At 45.0% G+C, this 19,845-nt stretch overlaps 1 protein-coding gene and 1 long non-coding RNA gene across 2 annotated transcripts in view; one reads left to right on the forward strand and one right to left on the reverse strand.

The window, feature by feature from the left end:
- The window catches only part of LOC111730042, a 39,757-nt gene extending 27,859 nt beyond the window's left edge, over positions 1–11,898 (reverse strand). Inside the window, exons 1-2 of the long non-coding RNA XR_002776535.1 lie at positions 11,831–11,898; positions 921–989 (exon numbers count right to left, since the gene is read on the reverse strand). This is a non-coding gene — a long non-coding RNA (uncharacterized LOC111730042). The remainder of the gene's footprint in view (positions 1–920; positions 990–11,830) is intronic.
- Positions 11,899–12,071: 173 nt separating this feature from the next.
- EEF2KMT (eukaryotic elongation factor 2 lysine methyltransferase) overlaps positions 12,072–19,845 on the forward strand; it is a 13,922-nt gene continuing 6,148 nt past the window's right edge. Inside the window, exons 1-4 of the mRNA XM_011376439.2 lie at positions 12,072–12,181; positions 14,401–14,460; positions 16,001–16,081; positions 17,287–17,388. Of these exons, the coding sequence (XP_011374741.1) occupies positions 12,086–12,181; positions 14,401–14,460; positions 16,001–16,081; positions 17,287–17,388 (339 nt within the window). The 5' untranslated portion in view covers positions 12,072–12,085. The remainder of the gene's footprint in view (positions 12,182–14,400; positions 14,461–16,000; positions 16,082–17,286; positions 17,389–19,845) is intronic.

The raw sequence follows: 19,845 nt of genomic DNA on the forward strand, positions 1-19,845 counted from the left end.
TGCAACACTACACTAAGGGAGAATAATGAACCTAATAAAACTAGCGATTTTCCAATTGCTATGGCTACTGGAAACACTGATTATGCTAATTAAAGGGGTAGAATAGTAAATACCAACTCTTTTGCATCCAATTAAATGCTCAGATTACTTCTCAGAAGTATTTGTTGAAAATAGCACTTTTGATTATCATGTGTCCCAAATAAACAAAGTCGTGTGTGTGTGTGTGTGTGTGTGTGTGTGTGTGTGTGTGTGTGTGTGTACACGCATGCTCACACTCATTCTTTCTGGAGCTAATTTCATAAAGCAGCACAACTCTTAAAATTCGCATGGGACCAACTGAGAAAAATCATAGTTTCCTAAAACTACAGCTTGAGATATCTTTAAAAGTATATGTTCTGAGAAAACAGCCTAAGAAAACAATTTTAAATTGGGGACATCTGAAATTTAACATGCAAACATCAAGAACTCAACTGGATATGCAAGGCTACCTAAGTCCCTCAGAATATCAATGTCAGCTTATTCTAAATAATAAAATAGCCAGTCAAACTATGTTCTGCAAAATGTTAGAAGTGACATCCTTCCAGTCAATTCCATTCTTCAGAGCAAAGTCAATTTATATGTAAGTTAAACAAAGTACCGTCGCTGAAAACAGAATTGTGTCGATTGCCAATCAGAAATGCAATAAATAAATATTAGAGGATTTGGAAGTTAAAGCAACCATAGAAATTCTATTATCAGAAAGGAAAATGTGTTACCTGTGGAGATTACAAATAAGATGCTAGAATCCAAAAGAGAAAATGTTTCTGTAACTATTTCCATAAGTTAATCAGGAGTGAGAACAGGATGGCTTTTGTACCCACAAAAGGAAATATGACTCATGCATTCATTTAACATACATTTAATCAACAGTTAGCACTTACTGTGAGTCAAGCCTGTTCTAGGTCCCAGGAAAAGATCGACATGGCCTGTGATCTCCTTGAGCTTACATTCTAAAGGAGAGAAATAGATGGCAAATAAGTGAACAAATTAAGATAATTTCAGATTGAGGAAAACACTTTAGAGAAAATAAAACTGATCACCTAGTAGAAAATGAATACTGGCATGCAGAAGGGACAGTATTTCACCTATAGCTATGGATAGCAGAGCTCCTTTAGCCTTGCAAAGTCTTTAGCATTAATTAAGACTTTTGTCTGAGGTCAAGTTCCTGAAAGCAGAGCCTGAGGCAGGAATTCAGTGCTCGTAATACATTAAAGGAGAGCTCTCAAAAGATGAGAGTGAGGAAACCTAACAGGACAGAGGGTTGCTGCTTGACACTGAGCTAAGTAAGATGTGGTCCCAGGTGGAGACCAGCTTCAGCCTCACCCCATGGGGAACTCTGGAGCATGAATTGCACCCCGATGTTATCCCACCCTGAGGCAGGGAGCTGGTTTTTGTCCTCCATCAGTCAATCACTGGCCACGGTCAGCTGGGTATGGAGGAATAGTATGGAACACCTTCCTAGGTAAAGCAGGACTTAGCCGCTTGGGTGAGGGTAATTTTCCAGAACATAGGGCAGCTGTGAGTCATTAGCAGACACCATCACCATCAGAATTGGGTATGCGCGCATTAGCCAAGTAAGGAGATCTGGATGGGGAACCAATATCATCCCCTATAACTTCCAAATTGCTTTCCTATTTCTCTCTCTCAAACATACATGGGCAGATCTGGCATTACTTTTGATTATAGTTTTCCACTCATTTGTTAACCAAATTGCAACAACCCAGGGGATATTATCCCAAAATTCTTCCCAGCCATTTATTCTCCATACCAAATCAATGCAGTCATACTACCACCATCCTTTAGTTCTACTGAAGCTAATGAACTTTAGAGTGTTTTATAGAACATCCAAATCTTGGAAGATACAGGAAATATCACAGAATAACCCTCAAAGGTGAAAGATTAGCTGAGACCAAGGAAAGTACTTGCTCCCCAAGTAAGCAGGCCATTCATTCATTGAACCAAAAATCTGTTGAGTACCTACTGTGTACCCCTTCCTGGTTAAGGACCTGCTTTACAAAAACAGGATCTCTTTAGTGAGATGTGTCCATCTTGTTAACTCATTGGTGAGCATACAGGAAATTATTTTCTTTTCCTAACAATTTTACTAAGGTTTGCCCAAAATCACCTTTCTGCTGGGGAGCAGATCACTTGAGAATATTTTCACAACTTTGTAGTCACTTGTTGTTACAACAGCCCCACTCCTGAAGATTCAGTGCTGCTTATGGTAAAACCTTCATCTTGTAACCAAGTCAAAGTTCTCCTCCCCGGGTGGCCTCAGCAACCTGAAGGAAGGAGCATGGCCTATGGTCTACTCTCTGACACACGCACACACACCCTTCCCTGGTTTACCCTCTGGAGACAAGGCAATAGAAGAGATGTCAGCTCCCGCAATGACAGATTGCGGGGAAGCTGTGACCCTTATCCTGTTGGTTGTAATTTGCTGCCCTGCCTAGTTGCCCATGGCCTAACATAGAGGAGTGAAGGTCACCAGGCCCCAATGACAAGGGTCTTAGTGTCAAGCAGCAACTGCAGGCCCCGCTGGGGCCTTGCAAGACTCAGCTACATTTCATAGCTGACCTACCCAATTCCTCTAACATAAGGAATCCAATGCTCCATGCTGCGGCTATGTCTGCCATTACCGGAGCCCACAGTTTCATCTTCCCTCTATAGACCCCAACCCTGGGGTCTACAGGCACATTCCAGATTCCCCTTCAGTACCCTGCAGGAAACAAAATTGCCCTTTCTTCACCTGACCATGCTGCCTTGCCCACTGTCTCTCCCTCTACAGGAAAAATAAAAGCTAACCTCATGAGGAAACTGAGGTAGAGAGCATTTGAGTAACATGCATCCAAGTGGTGGAGAAAGGCAATAACCAGGCAATCCAGTATCAGAGCACACTTTGAACTGCCACATTGTTCGGCCTCTGAGTAGGTTATCAGGCCAGTGGTTGAGCAGATATCTGGAAATAAGATGGCAGTTTCCCCTTCTTACAAACACCCCCAAATTTTATAAGCTTTAGATATGGGAACCAGTAGGGCAGATTCTCTGCTCTCCAACAGCCCCGTGGGAAGTCCCAATCACACCTCATTGGCTTTGACTGGGACATGAGCTCAAGGCTGAACCAATTACAATGGCCAGAGGATGCAGTGTCCTCTGTGACCAGGCTAGAGCCACATCCCACTTTTGGAGACTGATGTGGAGCCAACACATCCCAAACCTGGCATGGAACAAGGGCAGAGAGGAGAGTCTCCAGGGAAAGTCAAGGGGCTCTGAACCAGCAGACAGGGAAGTGGGTGCTGGGCAGGCAAACATATTAACAGTCCACTACACAAACTAGGGAAGAATTGTGGTGGTTTATTATAACTGGAGGCAAAGAGTACCTACTACGTGCTGAAACATGATGCCCAACATGTTAAAGTGATCTGGCTCAATCCTCACAAAAAATCTCAACTTTTTGTCATTTGACATGTAAAAACACTGAAGCATATGAAATTAACTTACCCACCATCACCAACTTAGAAAGTATCATTTTCTCTCCATTCTAAGGAACTTATTTTTTTTTTTTCATTTTGCCATCTCTGAAGTTAGAGTACTTCTTCCAATAACTGTAGTGTCGTGATTTAATTGGCAACATTTTCCTTCCTATTAGCGCATAAAATATGGCGCATCTCACAACAAACAGTATTTTAGATTTGATGAGATCCTGGCGAAGCCGGGAATGAAATCCAACCCCATCTGACTCTAAAGTCCATGTGTTTTCTCAGCCTCTCAACAAGGGCAGGGATGTAAGTAAGTTGGTCTTTGCTTATTATGAGAAATCTCTCTTATGGAATTTTCTTCTTGTGCTTGCAGGGGAGGAAGATGGTGTCATTCTACTATCCCAGAGGAGGTGCTAAATATAAAGGTGAAGCTGTCCAGAGGTCCCTGGTGGAGTCTTACACTCCCCTAGACAGCAACAAGACAGAGTGGAGGGAGAACATTGATACTGTCGTGAACTGGCTCACTAAGGAAGACTGACTTCGTGACCCTGTACTATGGAAAGCCAGAAAGCCAAATATGGACACCAATTTGGGCCCAAGATGGAAAACAGAAGAGTGATTATCCAGCAAATTGACAGAACCATTGGGTACCTGGTAGAACCCACTGAGAGGCACAGCTTGACTAAGCACCTCAGTGTCATCATCACATCAGACCATGGCATGACCAGAGTAAAGAAGAAGCCCAATGTCACTGAGACCATCTTGACCAACTACGTCAGGTTCAGGGACTTAGTCAAGTTTAATATCATGGACTACAAAGGCTTTGGGATGCTCCTGCTCAAACTGGGGCAAGAGAAAGCCCTTTGCCAGGCGCTGAAGAATGCAGACCCACACCTCAACGTCTACAAGGAGGAATTTCCAAAATGCTTCCATTTTGCTAAGCACAAGCAGGTCCTGTCAATCCTGATGTATGCCAACTCTGGTTATAACATCAATGGGGTGGGTTGATTCTAAAATGAATACAGTCATTTTGGATCTGGGAGCCAGCCACTAGGGAAGGACAATTCTGAAAAACATTAAAACATAAGTGCACACACAATGAGTTGTAACCCATTGTTTTCTAAGTGTTCCCCATCTCCCTGAACCACCCCTTCCCCACATTACCATTATGCAATAACAATGACAAACATCCCTGACCAGGCCCAGTGCTGTGCTAAAAACTTAACATGAGTTATTTTATTTTTGTCTTCCCAACAACCCTAAAAATAGATGCTCTTATCTTTCCCATTGTAACAAGAAAAAAATCAGAGCTAGAGAGAAGTGATTTGACATTAGAAGTGTCAAAAAGCTGAGGTCCGAACCCAAGCTTGCATGCTTGATTATTATGCACAGATCACCAGGAGATTCACGCACGCACACACACACATGCACACACACGCACACACACGCACACGCAGCACACCGAAAAAAAAAAAAACCTGCTGGTTCCCCTTCACACATATCAAAGAAAAGAAAAAAGCAATCCTGTTAACACAAAAACTTATACACAAATGCTCACAACAGTATTATTCATAATAACCAAAAAGCAGAAAGAACCCAAATTTTCATCAACTGACAGATAAACAACTATGGTAGGTATATCGGTACAGTGGAATATTATGTAGCCATTAAAAGGAATGAAGAAGTGATACATGCTACAACTTGAATGAATCTCGAGAACATTATACCCAGTGAAAGAAGTTAAATACAAAGGACCGCATATTGTATGCTTCCATCTAAATGAAAAGTCTAGAATAGGCAAATCTATAGATACCGAACATAGATTGGTGGTTGTCTAGGACTGAGGGTGGGGAAGAGTTGGGGGCAAATGGGGTGTGACTGCTGAAAGCTACAGGGTTTCTTTTGGGGATGATGGAAATGTTCTAAAATTGATTGTGGTGATAGTTGTATCACTTTGTGATTATACTAAAAATTACTGAACTGTACATTTGAAATGGGTAGATCGTATAGTATATGAATTATAGTTTAACCAAGCTGTCATTAAAAAAACTAGTCTAAAGAAGAAAATACTAAAGTCAATGCTAATTGCCAGAAATAAGCGAAGTAGTGTGGTTTTTGTTAACTACCAAACTGTAATTCACGGCAGAACAAAGATGAAGGCGATGCTTAAACATCACATGACAGAAGACCATCCCAGATATAGCTTGAAGAACTCCTGTCTAAGGCTATGGACAGGAACCAAACATTATAATTATATTTGTGATCTACATACTCTCTTACTATAAGTCCAGAGTATAAGAGGTATGGGAAAACTCATGAAGCTATTGTCTAATGTTGATGGAAACAATCATAGTAAATGCAATGATTTATATTTTGTAATCCCTCAAGTGGCTCAGAATACTGAGGATGTGTGCCCAAAACTAAGCTCTCGAAAAGGAAAGATTCCACAGTCAGTGGCCTCTTTGTAAACCTGATTCATGATGTAACAGGTTGAGAGTAATGTGAAGGCATTGAATGAGAATCACATTTCCAACGTAATCAGATAGTTTGAGGGGATAGGAGGCTGTGATCAATTTAATCTTCCAGCAAACTGACAATGAGACAGAAAATCCTTTGGGTCTCAGCAAATCTCACTGAGTACATGCCTCAGATTCCCATCTGCTTGCCTTGAGGTGCAAAGTAGAGTGGATGCTACCCTTCTCTCTTCAGGGACTAAGGAGCTTGCAAACCATATAAGGCCATCACTTGGGTACTTGGTCTCGACGAGCTGCCCCATGGCTTTGAAGGCCATTGGACTAGTTTCTTTAGCCAGGCCAAATATGAGACCAACTTTCCAAAGTACAGAGCATCACTCTTCTTTCATGCTAGAATACCTGTTGGTCCTCAGAAAATATAAAGTGCTATGAAGGGTGTTACTTAGTCATTTGAAAAAAGACACAGACAAAAACCTACCTGGCATCATTGATTAAGCAATTACCTACAGTCCTTACTCCCTCCTCTCCAAACCTCCCCCCACCAAAAAAAATTTTTATATACACACACACACACTTGCCATGAGAAACAGTGGCTCTAGAACCAGAAAGTCTGGGTTCAGATACCTGCTCCAACACTTGCTACTACATGACTCAGGACAGGTTCCTCAGTTTTCATATCCACAAAATGGAGATGATGATAACAGTGCTCTCGCTGGGCAGTTATAAGGGTAAAAGGAGTTAACATCTATTTATAAAGCATTCAGAACAATTCACAGTATGTAATAAGTGCTTGATGTTTGAGCTTATTGTTATTGAGTATTGTTATTATTATCTTCTTGCTGTTTCTAATGGGTACGCTTTCTTTATTTCCTCTTAAAGATCTTTCATCCCTTGCTTTTCTCTCTGCCACCCCAGGGAGCAGTGCCTTTCCTGGTCATTTAAATTTTCAAAGATTTCATGGATCCAACAAGCATTATATTAACCAAGGGGCAGTTTTCTGCAGAGTGGAATCTAAAATGGCTTTTGTTATTATTATTTTTCAGTAAATTATAATATATTTCAACAAAGGAGATCATGGCTTTGATAACGTCCACATGGACACGAAGACCATAGTCAGAGCTTTCAGCCCAGATTTCAAGAAAAATCACCTGGCTGAGCCTTTTGACAGCATCCACATCTACCCACTCATGTGTAAGCTCCTGGAGATTACCCCCGAACCCCACACCGACTCCCTGGCAGTCACCCAGGAAATGCTTGTGGACTCTTATGACCAGCAGCCAGGTGAAATACAAAAGCAACCACCAGGAAATTGGTGGTGTGTTCTGTTCTGTCATGAGATACAGAAGATTCATAATGGAGTCTCCCAGTGGGGGAGGTGGAATCAAGCAGAATAATCTTGTTTCCCAGCAACTTCAGTGCCCCCAGCACAAGATATCAGCAGCTCTAAAGACAGCAGGAAGTAGGGAAACCCTAGAAGTGCTGGTGACATTTTATATAGTGCCTCAGGGGCAAAGGGAAGGCTCTCCATAAAGGAAGTCAGACAATAATCCTTCTGATCCTCAGAAGTCTTGTGCAGTCTGCCCCCAGATGTCCCTTGTAGATAAGGAAAATCAGCCTTCCTTCATCAACTCTGTGCATGCTGGTGCCTAGAAAAAAAAGCAGCTCATAGGGGAACAACAAAGCCTTACCATTCCACTCATTGCAGAAAAAAAAAGGGGCAGGGGTTCCCATAAATGAGGTTGCTAATTATTAAGATTTCAAAATCTTAAATCTGGGCAATATAAAGTAAGAAAGAGATCATCTCTGGGAATTCCATTGTTTGCGAACACTGGCCAGCTTTTCTTCTGCCAGGAGAGACATAGATAATGCCCAATGATCTCATCACATGCTAGAGCAACCACACTCAATTAAAACTAAGTACAAAGAAGCTTCCTGCACTCTTTTCCCTTCTTCCAAGCCACTGCTCACAATCTTCCTGTGAACTTAGAAGAAGCAAGCCATTTTGCAGAAAACTAAGAATGATCAATTCACCAGATTATATTTTTTTAAGTTTTAAAGTTTTACAACAACTAATGGGCCCTACTCCTGTCCCAGAGCACGTCAGGAGCCTGGGGTAAGGTGTGTTTGACTGTCAGTTACTGATTGATAAGCTGGACATCCTACTAACTGATTTTCAGGGAATTGGCTTTTAGCAAATTGGTCATTTGGCAGATGGGTCATTTGGCAAATAGGTCGTTTAGTAAATCGGCTTTCAACGACTTGCCCTTCGAGATTTCACTACAGTGAGCACTTTCTTGGGTTAAATGTACATTTCATTTCCATAATTAATATTCACTAGCGCCTGCATGGGAAACTTGCCAGGGACCCAGAGCAGCTGGAACAGGCTCTTAATAATCGGACAATTTTTTTAAACAGAAGCAGAAATGCAGAGGTCATCTGCTCTCCTAAAAACAGTGATAAGTCTCAGGATTGTCATAGGAGTTCTTGCCATTCTGTTTGTCGCTAGTGTGACATACACAGCCATTCATCGAAAAAAAGAAGTGAGTGGCTTTGGGTTTCCTATGGTTAATTGGTGCACATTGTAATAATCCATTTCAACAACTTTCTGCATGCCAAAGTGGGATCTAGCACTTTAAGAACCCAGCAACCAGAGCCAGCTTCACAGGCTTGCAAACTGGAAAGTTGCAAACACAGGGCCCAGAGCTCAGAAGAGCCCCCAGCTTGGTTTAATAATCTTCTGTCATGGTCTCGAAATTCTTGATTTTTTAACAAGGCCCCTGCATTTTCATTTTGCGCTGGACCCCCAAAATTATGCTCTGGTTGTATTAGTTTTCTAAGGCTGCCATAACAAAGTACCACAAACTAGGTGGCTTAAAAACAACGGAAATGTATTGTCTCACAGACTGGAGTCTGGAAGTCCAAAATCAAGAAGTCAGTAGGGCCATAGTCTCTCTGAAACCTGTAGGAGAGGATCCTTCCTTGCCTCTTCTAGCTTCTGGAGGTTACCAGCAATCCTTGGAGTTCTTTCTCCAACCTCTGCTTCCACTGTCACACAGCTGTCTTCTCCCTGTGTCTCTGCTTTCACGTGGTCATCTAAGGATACCAGTCATGGAATTTAGGGGCTTCTGTAATCCAGTATGACCTCATCTTAATTATATCTGCAAAGACCCTATTTTTAAGTAAGGTCACATTCCTAGGTACCAAAGATTAGGGTTTTCAACATATATTTTTGAGGGACATAATCCAACCCATAATATTGGTTCTGCCACCAACCGAAGCATTATATGAGCCTGATGCACCCCTCTCTACATCGCAATAGTTTATCCTTATATGTTCCTTATTACACCCAATCCTGACCATTCTTCTACTTTAATATAGCACAGGGACCTCCTGAACACTATAAACTAAGGAAAGTTGGAACTTTATTTAACTTTAACTCCATTACCAAGCCCACATTTAATGTAATCTAGATTTGAACTATAAAATTTTCCTGTGAGTTGAAAACATGACTTATAAAGGCCTCTGCACCCTGAAGCAACATTTTAGAGAGAAATCATTGGTCTTTTCTTACAGAAACCATTAGCCATAGGAAAGATACAGGAAAAATTTTAATATACTGACTAAAATGCCATGCCCATGGAGTAATTTCTAAAAAGCAACCATTCTATACAGTTAAAATACATTAGGTTATTATTATTGTTATTATTAGCCTCAAATCCAGAAGTTGGCCCTTTAATATAGCATGTGCACATACATATCACCTCTTGCCACTGAACCACTGGGACATGTCCTAATGCTTCGCTCCATATCAATACCACCCGGAATTTTTACTCGGTATGTTAAACAGCAGTCTTACTCTTCATTTCCACCTGAACACACCACTACTGTGAGGTCCATGGGACATTAAAAACTCCTTCAGATTCATATCTGACATGTATGACCTTATAACCATTGTCCTTCCTGAGAGCCCATACATGAAGATAAAGTTTTCTCCTGTGTACAGATCAATGCTGTGGCCCACTCAGAGTCCTTCCCCAACCTGCTGCCCACCTAAGTCATCAGGAAATGCTGGTTTATTAATATCTTAGTATAATATCATACAGTATTACTACGGCATTGACCGTACATGCCCTTTTGCTCCTTGGAGGAAATGTAATTAATAGCTATTATGTGTTCATAGAATAAGCCTTGTATCTAAGTGTTTAACTGACCCTTCCCCATTGGATTTCACTGTCTACTGCAGGCAGAGAGCTGATCAAAACAGCAAAAGTGAACTAATGTGCTGGATCCAGCTCTGAAGCATCATTCCTTTAGGACCAAGACACAGACTAGAGTTAAGACTCATTGTCCTATCACAGGTGACTCTATCTCAGGACTCTGTGACTAAGGATTTATGCAATATCTCAGACCCAGAAACCATCGACTCTATGTAAAAACACAGCAGTAACCACAGAGCACCTTCTTTATTTAAATCAACAGTGTCAAGGGAATACAAAATGGACAATTTTTGTGTCAGATCCTGCACTCACTTGGTTGGGGAAGAAGCACAACAGATATGAGAGAATAAATGCATTCAACAAGAATTAATTTTCCTCTCTTGTTCTCATAGCTGAGCAGGGCTCCAGTGTTTCTCATCGAAAAGGGGTAATAAGATTTAATCTGTCCTCTCATCTACCTTCTGCAAGTATATTTAACAAATTAGCTCTCAAGACGCTTCTAAATGTAGTTTTATGAGAGATTTGTGAAGGTAACCATGTTAGACTTTGAATACAGTTCAAACTCCAGAGACAGCCCTGGTAGGTTGTGGACTGTCTGCCCTGCCTTTCACTCAAGACATAATAATGTCGACAAGAAATAATTATTTTTTCTTTTCCTCCCCATCTCCATGTCTGTACCACCCCACAAACCCCAGGAGCCCTCTTACTCTTATTTCAGATACTTTTTTCCTTATGCCTGCAAAGTGAGAACTCCCACTCATAGCTCCATGTGCTCTCCTGCAGGGCATATAATGTCATCATCCTTCTCCATTTATCTGTGTGATAATTAGTTCAATGTCTCCTTCCCCCAGGAGACCCTGATCTCCTGGAGGGCAGAGACCACTCTTGGTTTTTCTCACTGTTCCATCCCTAATGCCTGACAGTGTTAAACACACAGCAGGTGCTTACTAAGTATTTGGTGAATAAAAGTCCCCATAGATTAGGGATAGACCCAAAGGCTGCAGGAGCCAGAGCTCTTGCCTTCTGTTAGAGGTCATCAAAAAGATGTAACCACCAGTTGACCAGCGAGCTGATCCCGGGAAACTGAGGGCTCCTCCCCATTCCCGCCCCTGCCCCCATTCCCACAGCGAGAGACGTTTCTAGAAGCAGCCTTAAGAGCATTGCGGTGTTGAGACCACCTGGACTGGGTACATGGCTGAACCTAGTTAAGGGCTCTGCAGACACTTTTAAGATTCTGGCGGGTAGTGAACAGATCCACTCGTCTTGAGGTGCCCAAGACAAGCCTCCAAAGTTCCCTCATTAATCCTGCCACCTACCCATGTGGAGTGGCCTGCTTCTCTACGGTTTCTCCTGACTCTCAGTGTACCGTCCAGTTTGGGAACCAACACCTTGACCCGAATGCCTCGTTCCAAAGAGAGAAAGGGCGGCCATGGCCTGAGTCCACGGTCACTGGGCCTGAGGAGGCACTCCGACAACAGCTCTGGCCGTGAGGGCGGTCAGGATCCCACCTGCCCAGTCCCAGAGGGGTGGCGCTGACGCGCAGAGGGCTAAGATAAGGCCGCAGAGGCAGTCCCTGACAAAAAGACCCTCATAAAGGTGAAGGAACAGCGAGAACCGTTACCTGGCCCTTAGCCTCACGGGACGCTCCCAAGGAGGGCTCGCTACTCAACGCAGCCCAATTCTGGCGCCAAACCCAGACTCCGCCCCGCCGATGCCCTGGCCCCGCCCCCATCCCACGCACCCCCTCGGACACGCCTCTAGCCCCGCCCAGTGACCGGCCTCAAGCCCCGCCTCTTCTCGGTCTCAGGCCCGCCTCCTCTGGGCACCGCCCCGCTTCCGTCTCGTATCCCGGGCAACGCCGCGGCCCCGCCCACCCATGGCGCGCGAGGAGAACGTGGATTCCGCGCGCCTGCTGCGGAGTTTCGAGCGCCGCTTCCTGGCGACGCGCGGGCTGCGTTCCTTTCCCTGGCAGGTGTGTGGTGGGGCGCGCGGAGGGCGGGCTGGGGCGGCTGGGGACCGTCGAGGGCTCGGCTACCAAATCCGCCCCCTCCGCCACCAAATCCGCCCCCTCCGCCACGTGACGGCCTCGGCTCCCTTGGTGCCGCTGCAGGACCTGAGGTCCTCGTCCGCCGGGTGCGCTAAGGACCGCGAGGACTGGCAGTGGGGAGCAGGAGATGTACCTGCGCGTCCTTGGGAGGCCCACCCTGCACCCGGCCATCAGCTCCCTCTTCTGGCCCCTTACCTCCCTGAACTGCCTTGAGTCCTGCGAATTGAAGGAATGCAGGGTTTCCTCCCAAATCCCTTGTCACTCTAGTTTTTAGGACAGTTCACGATAATTTTATGACTTTGTTTTTTAGTCGTTCATTATCCTGGCCATTGAGTAACAGCTGCCATTGCCTATGTAAACAGTCACCGTCCTCAGGACAGCGGAAGACCACGTTGCAATGAGCGCAGTGACCAGGTCACACACGCACACACCTGGGTTTTCTCATCTGTGTCATCAGCTTTGGACAAAATTGTCTCAGAGTCAGCTTGAGGCTCTTAAACCTCTGATAGAAGAGATAGGGAAGTACAAAGCTGACTAGAAAAGGGATGAAAGATCTCACCTCCCCTGCCCTGGGAACCTGCCATTATCGCAAAGAGTGGCAGTAGCTTCCTTCTGCCAAGGCAGGAGCCCTAATGACACTGCCTCCTTTATAATTCGTGTGCAGTAAGGTCACTGGAATGACTCATATTGGGTATGTATTCCTCCTCCAGTCTGCCCCATCTTAAGGGGTAGTGGTTAGTCATTTGTATTTCATTAACATAAACCATTTAGCATTCTAAGAGCTCATTTCTGGTCAGAAAGAAATATGTACATTTTTAACCCCAAATTTAAACCTTCTCAACAGCCTCGATCGGTCCCAATTCAATACTGACTAGAATTGTTCACATGAAATGAGTGCTTACTCTGGACCAGGCCCATGTTAGTGTGTACTTAGGCTGAACCACAACACCCATGTGGTGGGTACTATAACTGTCATTATGTTTGACCACAAAGGTTGTTTGACTAGAAAAGAAGTAAGAGCACAGCAGTGGCGAGCCCAGACCTGGGGGACAGCCTGCTTGCTTGGAATCCTGGCCCAATCTTATACAAGATGTGTGACCTTGGACAAGTGGCTGCACCTCTCTGTGCCTTAGTTTTCTTAGTAGTAAAACGGGATATAATGATGCTTACCTCATAGAGCTGTTGTTAGGAGTACATGAATATGAAGCACCTGAGGCAGTGCCTGTCTCATGGTAAGTGAATGTAAGTATTAGCTAGTATTTTTATTCCATCACCAGATATTTGCTGAATGCTTTCCATGAGCAAGGCATCAGGATCAGCAGTATACAGTTGAGGCCCTGCTCAGATGGGAAAGCCAGAGAATAAACAAGTATATAAATAAGCGAGAAAACACCAGGGATGACAGTGGCTATAAAGTCAGGGAAGGCCTCCTGAAAGAGGGGACATTTGAGCCAGAACCTGAATAATAAAGCAGCCAGCCATGGGACGTCTTTGGAGAAAGGCTCTGCCACTGAGATCAAGCTGCTGCAAGGAAGCCAGTGTGGCTGGAGTGGAATAAGCAGAGATAGGACGGGGGAGATGGCAGATGAGGATAGAGAGGCTAAAGCCAGGCCAGTAGTCCTTTTAAGGCATGACAGGTTGCTCTGCAGAAATGGAGTTATTTGCCCCATGTCACAGCACAGCAATCTACCTGTGTCTGGAGCCTGAGCTCAATGCCAAGCTGGAGTCCCCTATAGGAGAACAATATAGCGGGCCTGGGAGCTGCACATTCTATATGTCCATTTTAACTCAGATGTCAAGTCCAAGGCAAACCCATCAGGTCCTGATGTTGTGGCTAACTAATTTCTGGCTGACCAGTTACGCTACAGAGCTGATCTGTGACCCAGGTGAGGCTAAGCAGCAGGGCTAATGCAAGCCAAGAGTCTGTCTCCTCACATTCTTTCTCCAACTCATCCAGGTGTAACCTGGGACTTGTCAAGGTCAGGCTTTTAGCCGCTCGTGCCTTCTGCTTCCAACGCTTCCAATTGGCCCAGGTCCCTGGGGAGAGATCACTTAGTGCTTTGCCAACATGTCCTATTGCATGTTTAATGTTCCTATGAAAATGCCCTTGAGATTTTTCTCTCTTCCCCTCTGTCTCTGAATAGAGCCTAGAAGAGAAATTAAGAGACTCGGGTTCTGAGCTGCTGCTGGATATTTTGCAGAAGGTAAGAATCACAGAATCACTGGGGCACATCACCAGCCTCCCTACCTGCCCTTGAGGACATGACAAGCACAGTGGGTGCAGTTGTATCCTTTAAAAAAAAAAAGACTCTGCATTTGAGGGGTAGCACCTGAGAGAGCTCTGGCTCTTTTATTTTCTTAGATGAAGATATCAGAATATACAAAGAACTGCTTGAGAGGAGGGAATTGGGGATATTTTTTAAACTGTCCACAGAGAAAACAGAGTTGACAGCTGTGGGAACATCTAGCATTTACTAGCTGTTCAGAGGCTTTCTTCTTTACATTTAAGGGAAAAATAAGGCAAATCTCACCCACTCATGTCTCTTTTCTAGATATAGATGGGCCCCTGCTTTTGAGGGGTGGGTTTTTTATTCTAAGGTGCATATGGGTGAGAGTATATGTGCAACCACCACTCTGGGGTTGTGTGGGTATTTTGTTACCTTGGGTAAAATCGAGTCTCTCCAGCCAAAAGCCCCATGACACAGCCCCTGCTCTCATGTATTCTGTCTCCCTGCCTTCCTTCCCCAATGCCGGGCTGTGGCCACCTTGGAGCCTAAACAAGCCGTCCCCTCTGCCTGGATCATGCTCCCCTGCTTTCTGCTTCTGTAGATTTCCACTGAAGTACTGCCCCTGAGAGTCCCTTTCTGCCCCCACCATGTTCCAGGCAGAGCCCTCGTCGTCTTCTGTCCTGGCCATCACAGCATTCATCTCGGTCTGGCTCTCACCCATCTCCTTAGCCTGGGATGTGAGTTCCAGGATGACAGGTGCCAAATCTGCCTTGTTCCCACCATTTGGACTCCTTCCTCTTCCATGGAGCCAGAAAACCCCACACTTGTCCTCACTGTAACCTCTAGTTCATGCTGGCTTCCCTGGAAAGTGGTGTGTCTTAGTCCATTCCAGCTGCTGTAACAGAATACTATAGACTGAGTGGCTTATAAACAACAGGAACTTATTTCTCACAGTTCTGGAGGCTGGGAAGTCCAGGATCAAGGTGCCAGCAGATTCAGTGTCTGGTGAGGGTTCACTTCCTGGTTCATAGAGGGCCATCTTCTCACTGTGTTCTCATATGGTGGATGGGGCAAAGGAGCTCTATAAGGTCTCTCATATAAGGGAGCTAATCCCATACATGGGGGCTCCACCCTCATCACCTAATCACCTCCCAAAGGCCCCACCTCCAATACCATCGCATAGGGGTTGGATTTAACATATGAATTTGGAAGGGACATAGACATTCAATCTATAGCAGGGTGTTAGCTTGGGTCCATATGCCTCCTGTTCCTGCCCAGAATGGGTGTTAGAAACCCTGCCACAGCCTGTACTACTGTAGTGAATGTTCTTTAGGAAAGGGCTTATTTTTAAGACTGACTCTTTCAGATGCACGACAGTCCCCTAGAGCCAGAACCCTGTGTCTGTACATGTCTTTGCTGAAGGAATGGGTTACGGGGGTTTATCCTGTATTCACTTAAAGCTCATGGAAGACTTAAGGCCCAGTCTCTTCAGCAACCCCCGTGTCCTTTGTCACAGACCGTGAAACATCCTCTGTGTGTGAAGCATCCACCATCGGTGAAGTATGCCCGGTGCTTTCTCTCGGAGCTCATCAGAAAGGTCAGTAGTGGGCACTGTCCACCCAGGATCCAGACAGCATCTAGGACTAGGCTGCTCTCCAGCAGTGGGCCCTCTGCCCCTGCTTGCCTGTAGGAGCTCAAATCTATCCCATGCCCTTTCCCTGCTCTGCAAACCCCCATATGGCAGGGGGCTCACCAGGCAACTGGCTCCCTGCTGGTTCGGCCAGTGAGAGGCAGTGGAGGGAAGGAGGGAAGGAGAGGCCAGGGTATTTCTCCTTCTCTGCTTCCAGAGGTCTGGCAGCGGCCACATCTCCTGTACGGGTTCTCATTCCTCCCAGAGAGCCCTGAGCGCTGGAAACCCTACCTTCTCTCTGTCCTGCCAGCCACAGGACAGTTTCCTGCTGTTGCCAATCTGTGGATTGCCGCACTGTCCCCATTGGAGGTTTAGGTCTTGCAGTGCCTTTATAACTGGTTCTTCTACTGTCTTCTCCCCAGTAAATTACCTGGAGTAGCTCTTTTCCTGACTGATACAGGACAGATTTTAAGAATGAGCCCAAATTTGCTGGATTTCACATTAGACTGGAATTCACAGAGGCGATAGATACCTCAGTGGTCAGCGGCAGACGCAATGCAGTCAGCCTCTGAGCATAAGAGCCGCCCCTCGCCCAGGCTTAGCACACAGAACCTTCCCGGATTCTCTGTTACCACCCTCCGCAGTTCTCACCAACATGGCACATCTAGCAGTCACCAGCATGTCGTCCTGGCACTACCAGCAGAAACGCGGCCACATGATGCTGCCCACCCCACCCCCGTGAAGCACACAACGGGGATGCCCACTGATGAAGCCACACCCCATGATATGGAGTGCCTGTCTTTGTGGCTTTTTCCTGGGCCCACCTAAAAGCACCATTTGTTTTCTTCGCCCAGGACACCATGATACAAGGGCAGAGCTCTCATGGCAGCTCTCACATAATCCCTGTCACATGGCAGCTCTCACATAATCCCATTGCTGCTGCTCTCAACTACACGTCTCTGAGATACCCTAGGGCCCCCACTGAGTGAATTGTTTCTATTTCAGGTGGCGTATATTAAGTCAACCCATCCCAAACCACCCCTCCAAATTTGGTGAAAATTTTCCAGCCATTTTTAGAAGTCAGAGTGAAAGCAAGTAGGCAGGGCCTTTGTTTGATTCATGTGGGTCAGTTTAATGCTCTTGCTGAAGCTTTTGCTCCACCCATCCCCCAGCATGAAGCTATCCACGCGGAGCCTTTGGACGAGCTGTACGAGGCATTGGCGGAGGTTCTGACAGCTGAGGAGCCCACCCAATGCCATCGGAGCTATCTACTGGTAGGAGATGTGCACCCTCCTCTCCACACAGGCCAAACGGCCACCTCTGCACAGCGTTAAAACACAGGCTACAGTCAGCCTCCGTGAGTTCAAATCCTGACTCATCAGTTCTGTGGTCTTAAGTGAGATCAGCTAACCTCCTTGAGCCTCAGTTTCCTTATCTGTAAACTTAGCACTTCAACACAGAACAGTACCTATCTTACGAGGTGGCTGGGGGTTAAATTAGGAGATCACAGTAATTGCGCAGCATGGATGGGTATTATAAGACAGCAATCGCCCCTACTCTACCCTCCACCGTCCTAACCACCTTAAACCAATGTCTCAGCCTTTTGACTGGTCTTCTGGCTTCTTACCCCACAAAAACCAATTCTGTATCCAATAGCCAAAGAGATCTTGGATGTTTGTTTGTTTTTAGTCTTTTGCTATAAAATAATACATAGATACAGAAAACCACACAAAAGAAATATACAGCTTATTGAATCGTTACAAGTGGCCACCATGGTAGCCACCACTCCAGTCGAGGGACAGAACTTTGGCAGCCAGTCTACTAGGCCCCATCTGACCCATCCCAGCCCTCCCTTCCTACAAAAATAACCACCACCTTCCTTTCGGTATGACCACTCAGGTTTTATCATTGCCCTGTCCACCTCTGGACACCCGTGTTTTGTCTTGTCCGTTAAGTGATCTGGCTTGAAGTCTTCCTTCGTCCGCAGGTACCCTACCCGCCAGCTCTTTCTTTTCCCAGCAATGCCTCCTTTGAACAGCCCTAGTGGTTTGGCCTGGACAGATTTCCTCAGGCTGGCTTTTGGTTGCACACACATGGTGCTGTTCAAGTTGTTCCTCCATCCTGTTTCCCAAAAATTGATGTCTGGATTCAAAAGCCCACTCAGATTCATGTCTGTTTGATCCCTTTGGCGACAACACAGTATGGCGTTCTAGGAGGCACATCACATCTATTGTTCACCCTCTTAATCAGGTCCCCATCCCCCGGCCGCACACCAGTGCTGGTCCATGGTCTATTGGGAACCAGGGCACACAGCAGGAGGCGAGTGGTGGGCAGACTAGTAAAGCTTCATCTGTATTTGCAGCCGCTCCCCAGCACTAGCATCACCGCCTCAGCTCCACCTCAGATCATCAGGCATTGGACTCTCATAGGAGCACCAGTCCCTTTTTGGTGCCAAAAAGGTTGGGGACTGCTGCTCTTAATGATAGTGGTTATGGATGCCCAGAGCTCAGACTCATTAACCCATTGATTTAAAAGGGTGATTTTTCGATTCCATTATTTTGTTTCCATTCATTAACTGGAGAAATTTTATAAGGAGATGTTGCCCTTCATCCACTGTTTAGTTACCCACTGGTACAACTTATAGAGGAAAAGGAAGATGCAGGCTTGATCTTTCCTTTTCAACTTAGTGAACTGGTTTCTTACCATCCCTGGAAAAGGAACATTTCATTACAAATTGTGTCCTTAATGAAGCTCAAAGTGTGCTATTTTTCTGTCCTTGAGTCTCTTAAATATGTTTCTCCATTTTCTTTGGCATAAAGCATTGCTATGGAAAAGCCTGATGATAATCTAATTTCCTTCCCCATTTATGCCACATATCCTTTTAGATGGCCAAAAGATTTTTTTCTTACAAGTCCAGTAATTTTACTAGCAAATGTCTTGAAGTTGATTGTTCTGGGCTAGTGATCTCAGGTACAGTGTGTACTCCTTCAATATTTATTTCAAATCTTTTTGTTTTTTCAGGAATCCTTCCTGAATTATATAATTTTTAGTATTTATTCTTTGATTCCTTTTTCCATAACAAAGTACCTAAAAATGAGTGGCTTAAACAAAAGAAAATTATTATATCACAGCTCTGGAAACTGTAAATCCCAAACCAGAGTGTTTATTAGGGTTGGTTCCTTCTGAGGGCTGTGCAGGAAGGACCTGTTCCAGGCCTCTCTCCCTGAGTCTTTTCACATCACCTTCCCTCTGTCATGTCTCTGTGTCCTAATGTCATCCTCTTAAAAGGACATGGTCCTACTGGATTAGGGCCCACTGTAATGCCCTCATTTTAACTTGATTCTCTTTGCAAAGACCCCATCTCCAAATAAGGTCACATTCAGAAGTGCTAGAGATTAGAACTTCAGTGTATGAATGGGGGCCCTGGGTGGACAGAGTTCAGCCCATAGCTATCTCTTCCTTAATTTCTTTATGATTTTTAAAAAAAATCACTCTTTTTCACCTCCTGCTTCTCTCGAGTTTACTTTTTGTTTTGTTTTCATTTTCATGTTCCTTCGAATGGTCTTTATTTCTGAAATGATGTTTTCTGTTGTCATCACACATTTCTGAGTATTTCTAGTTGCCATGCAGCCCTCGCCCGGGGTCCCCCATATGTGCCAAGACTGGGGTAGGCAAGTTCCCAACTAGGTATTGCTGCTGTTCTTGGCTGGCCCCTACATTTCCAGTGAATG

This window comes from Pteropus vampyrus, unplaced genomic scaffold (assembly GCF_000151845.1).
Source record: "Pteropus vampyrus isolate Shadow unplaced genomic scaffold, Pvam_2.0 Scaffold300, whole genome shotgun sequence".
NCBI lineage: Eukaryota > Metazoa > Chordata > Mammalia > Chiroptera > Pteropodidae > Pteropus > Pteropus vampyrus.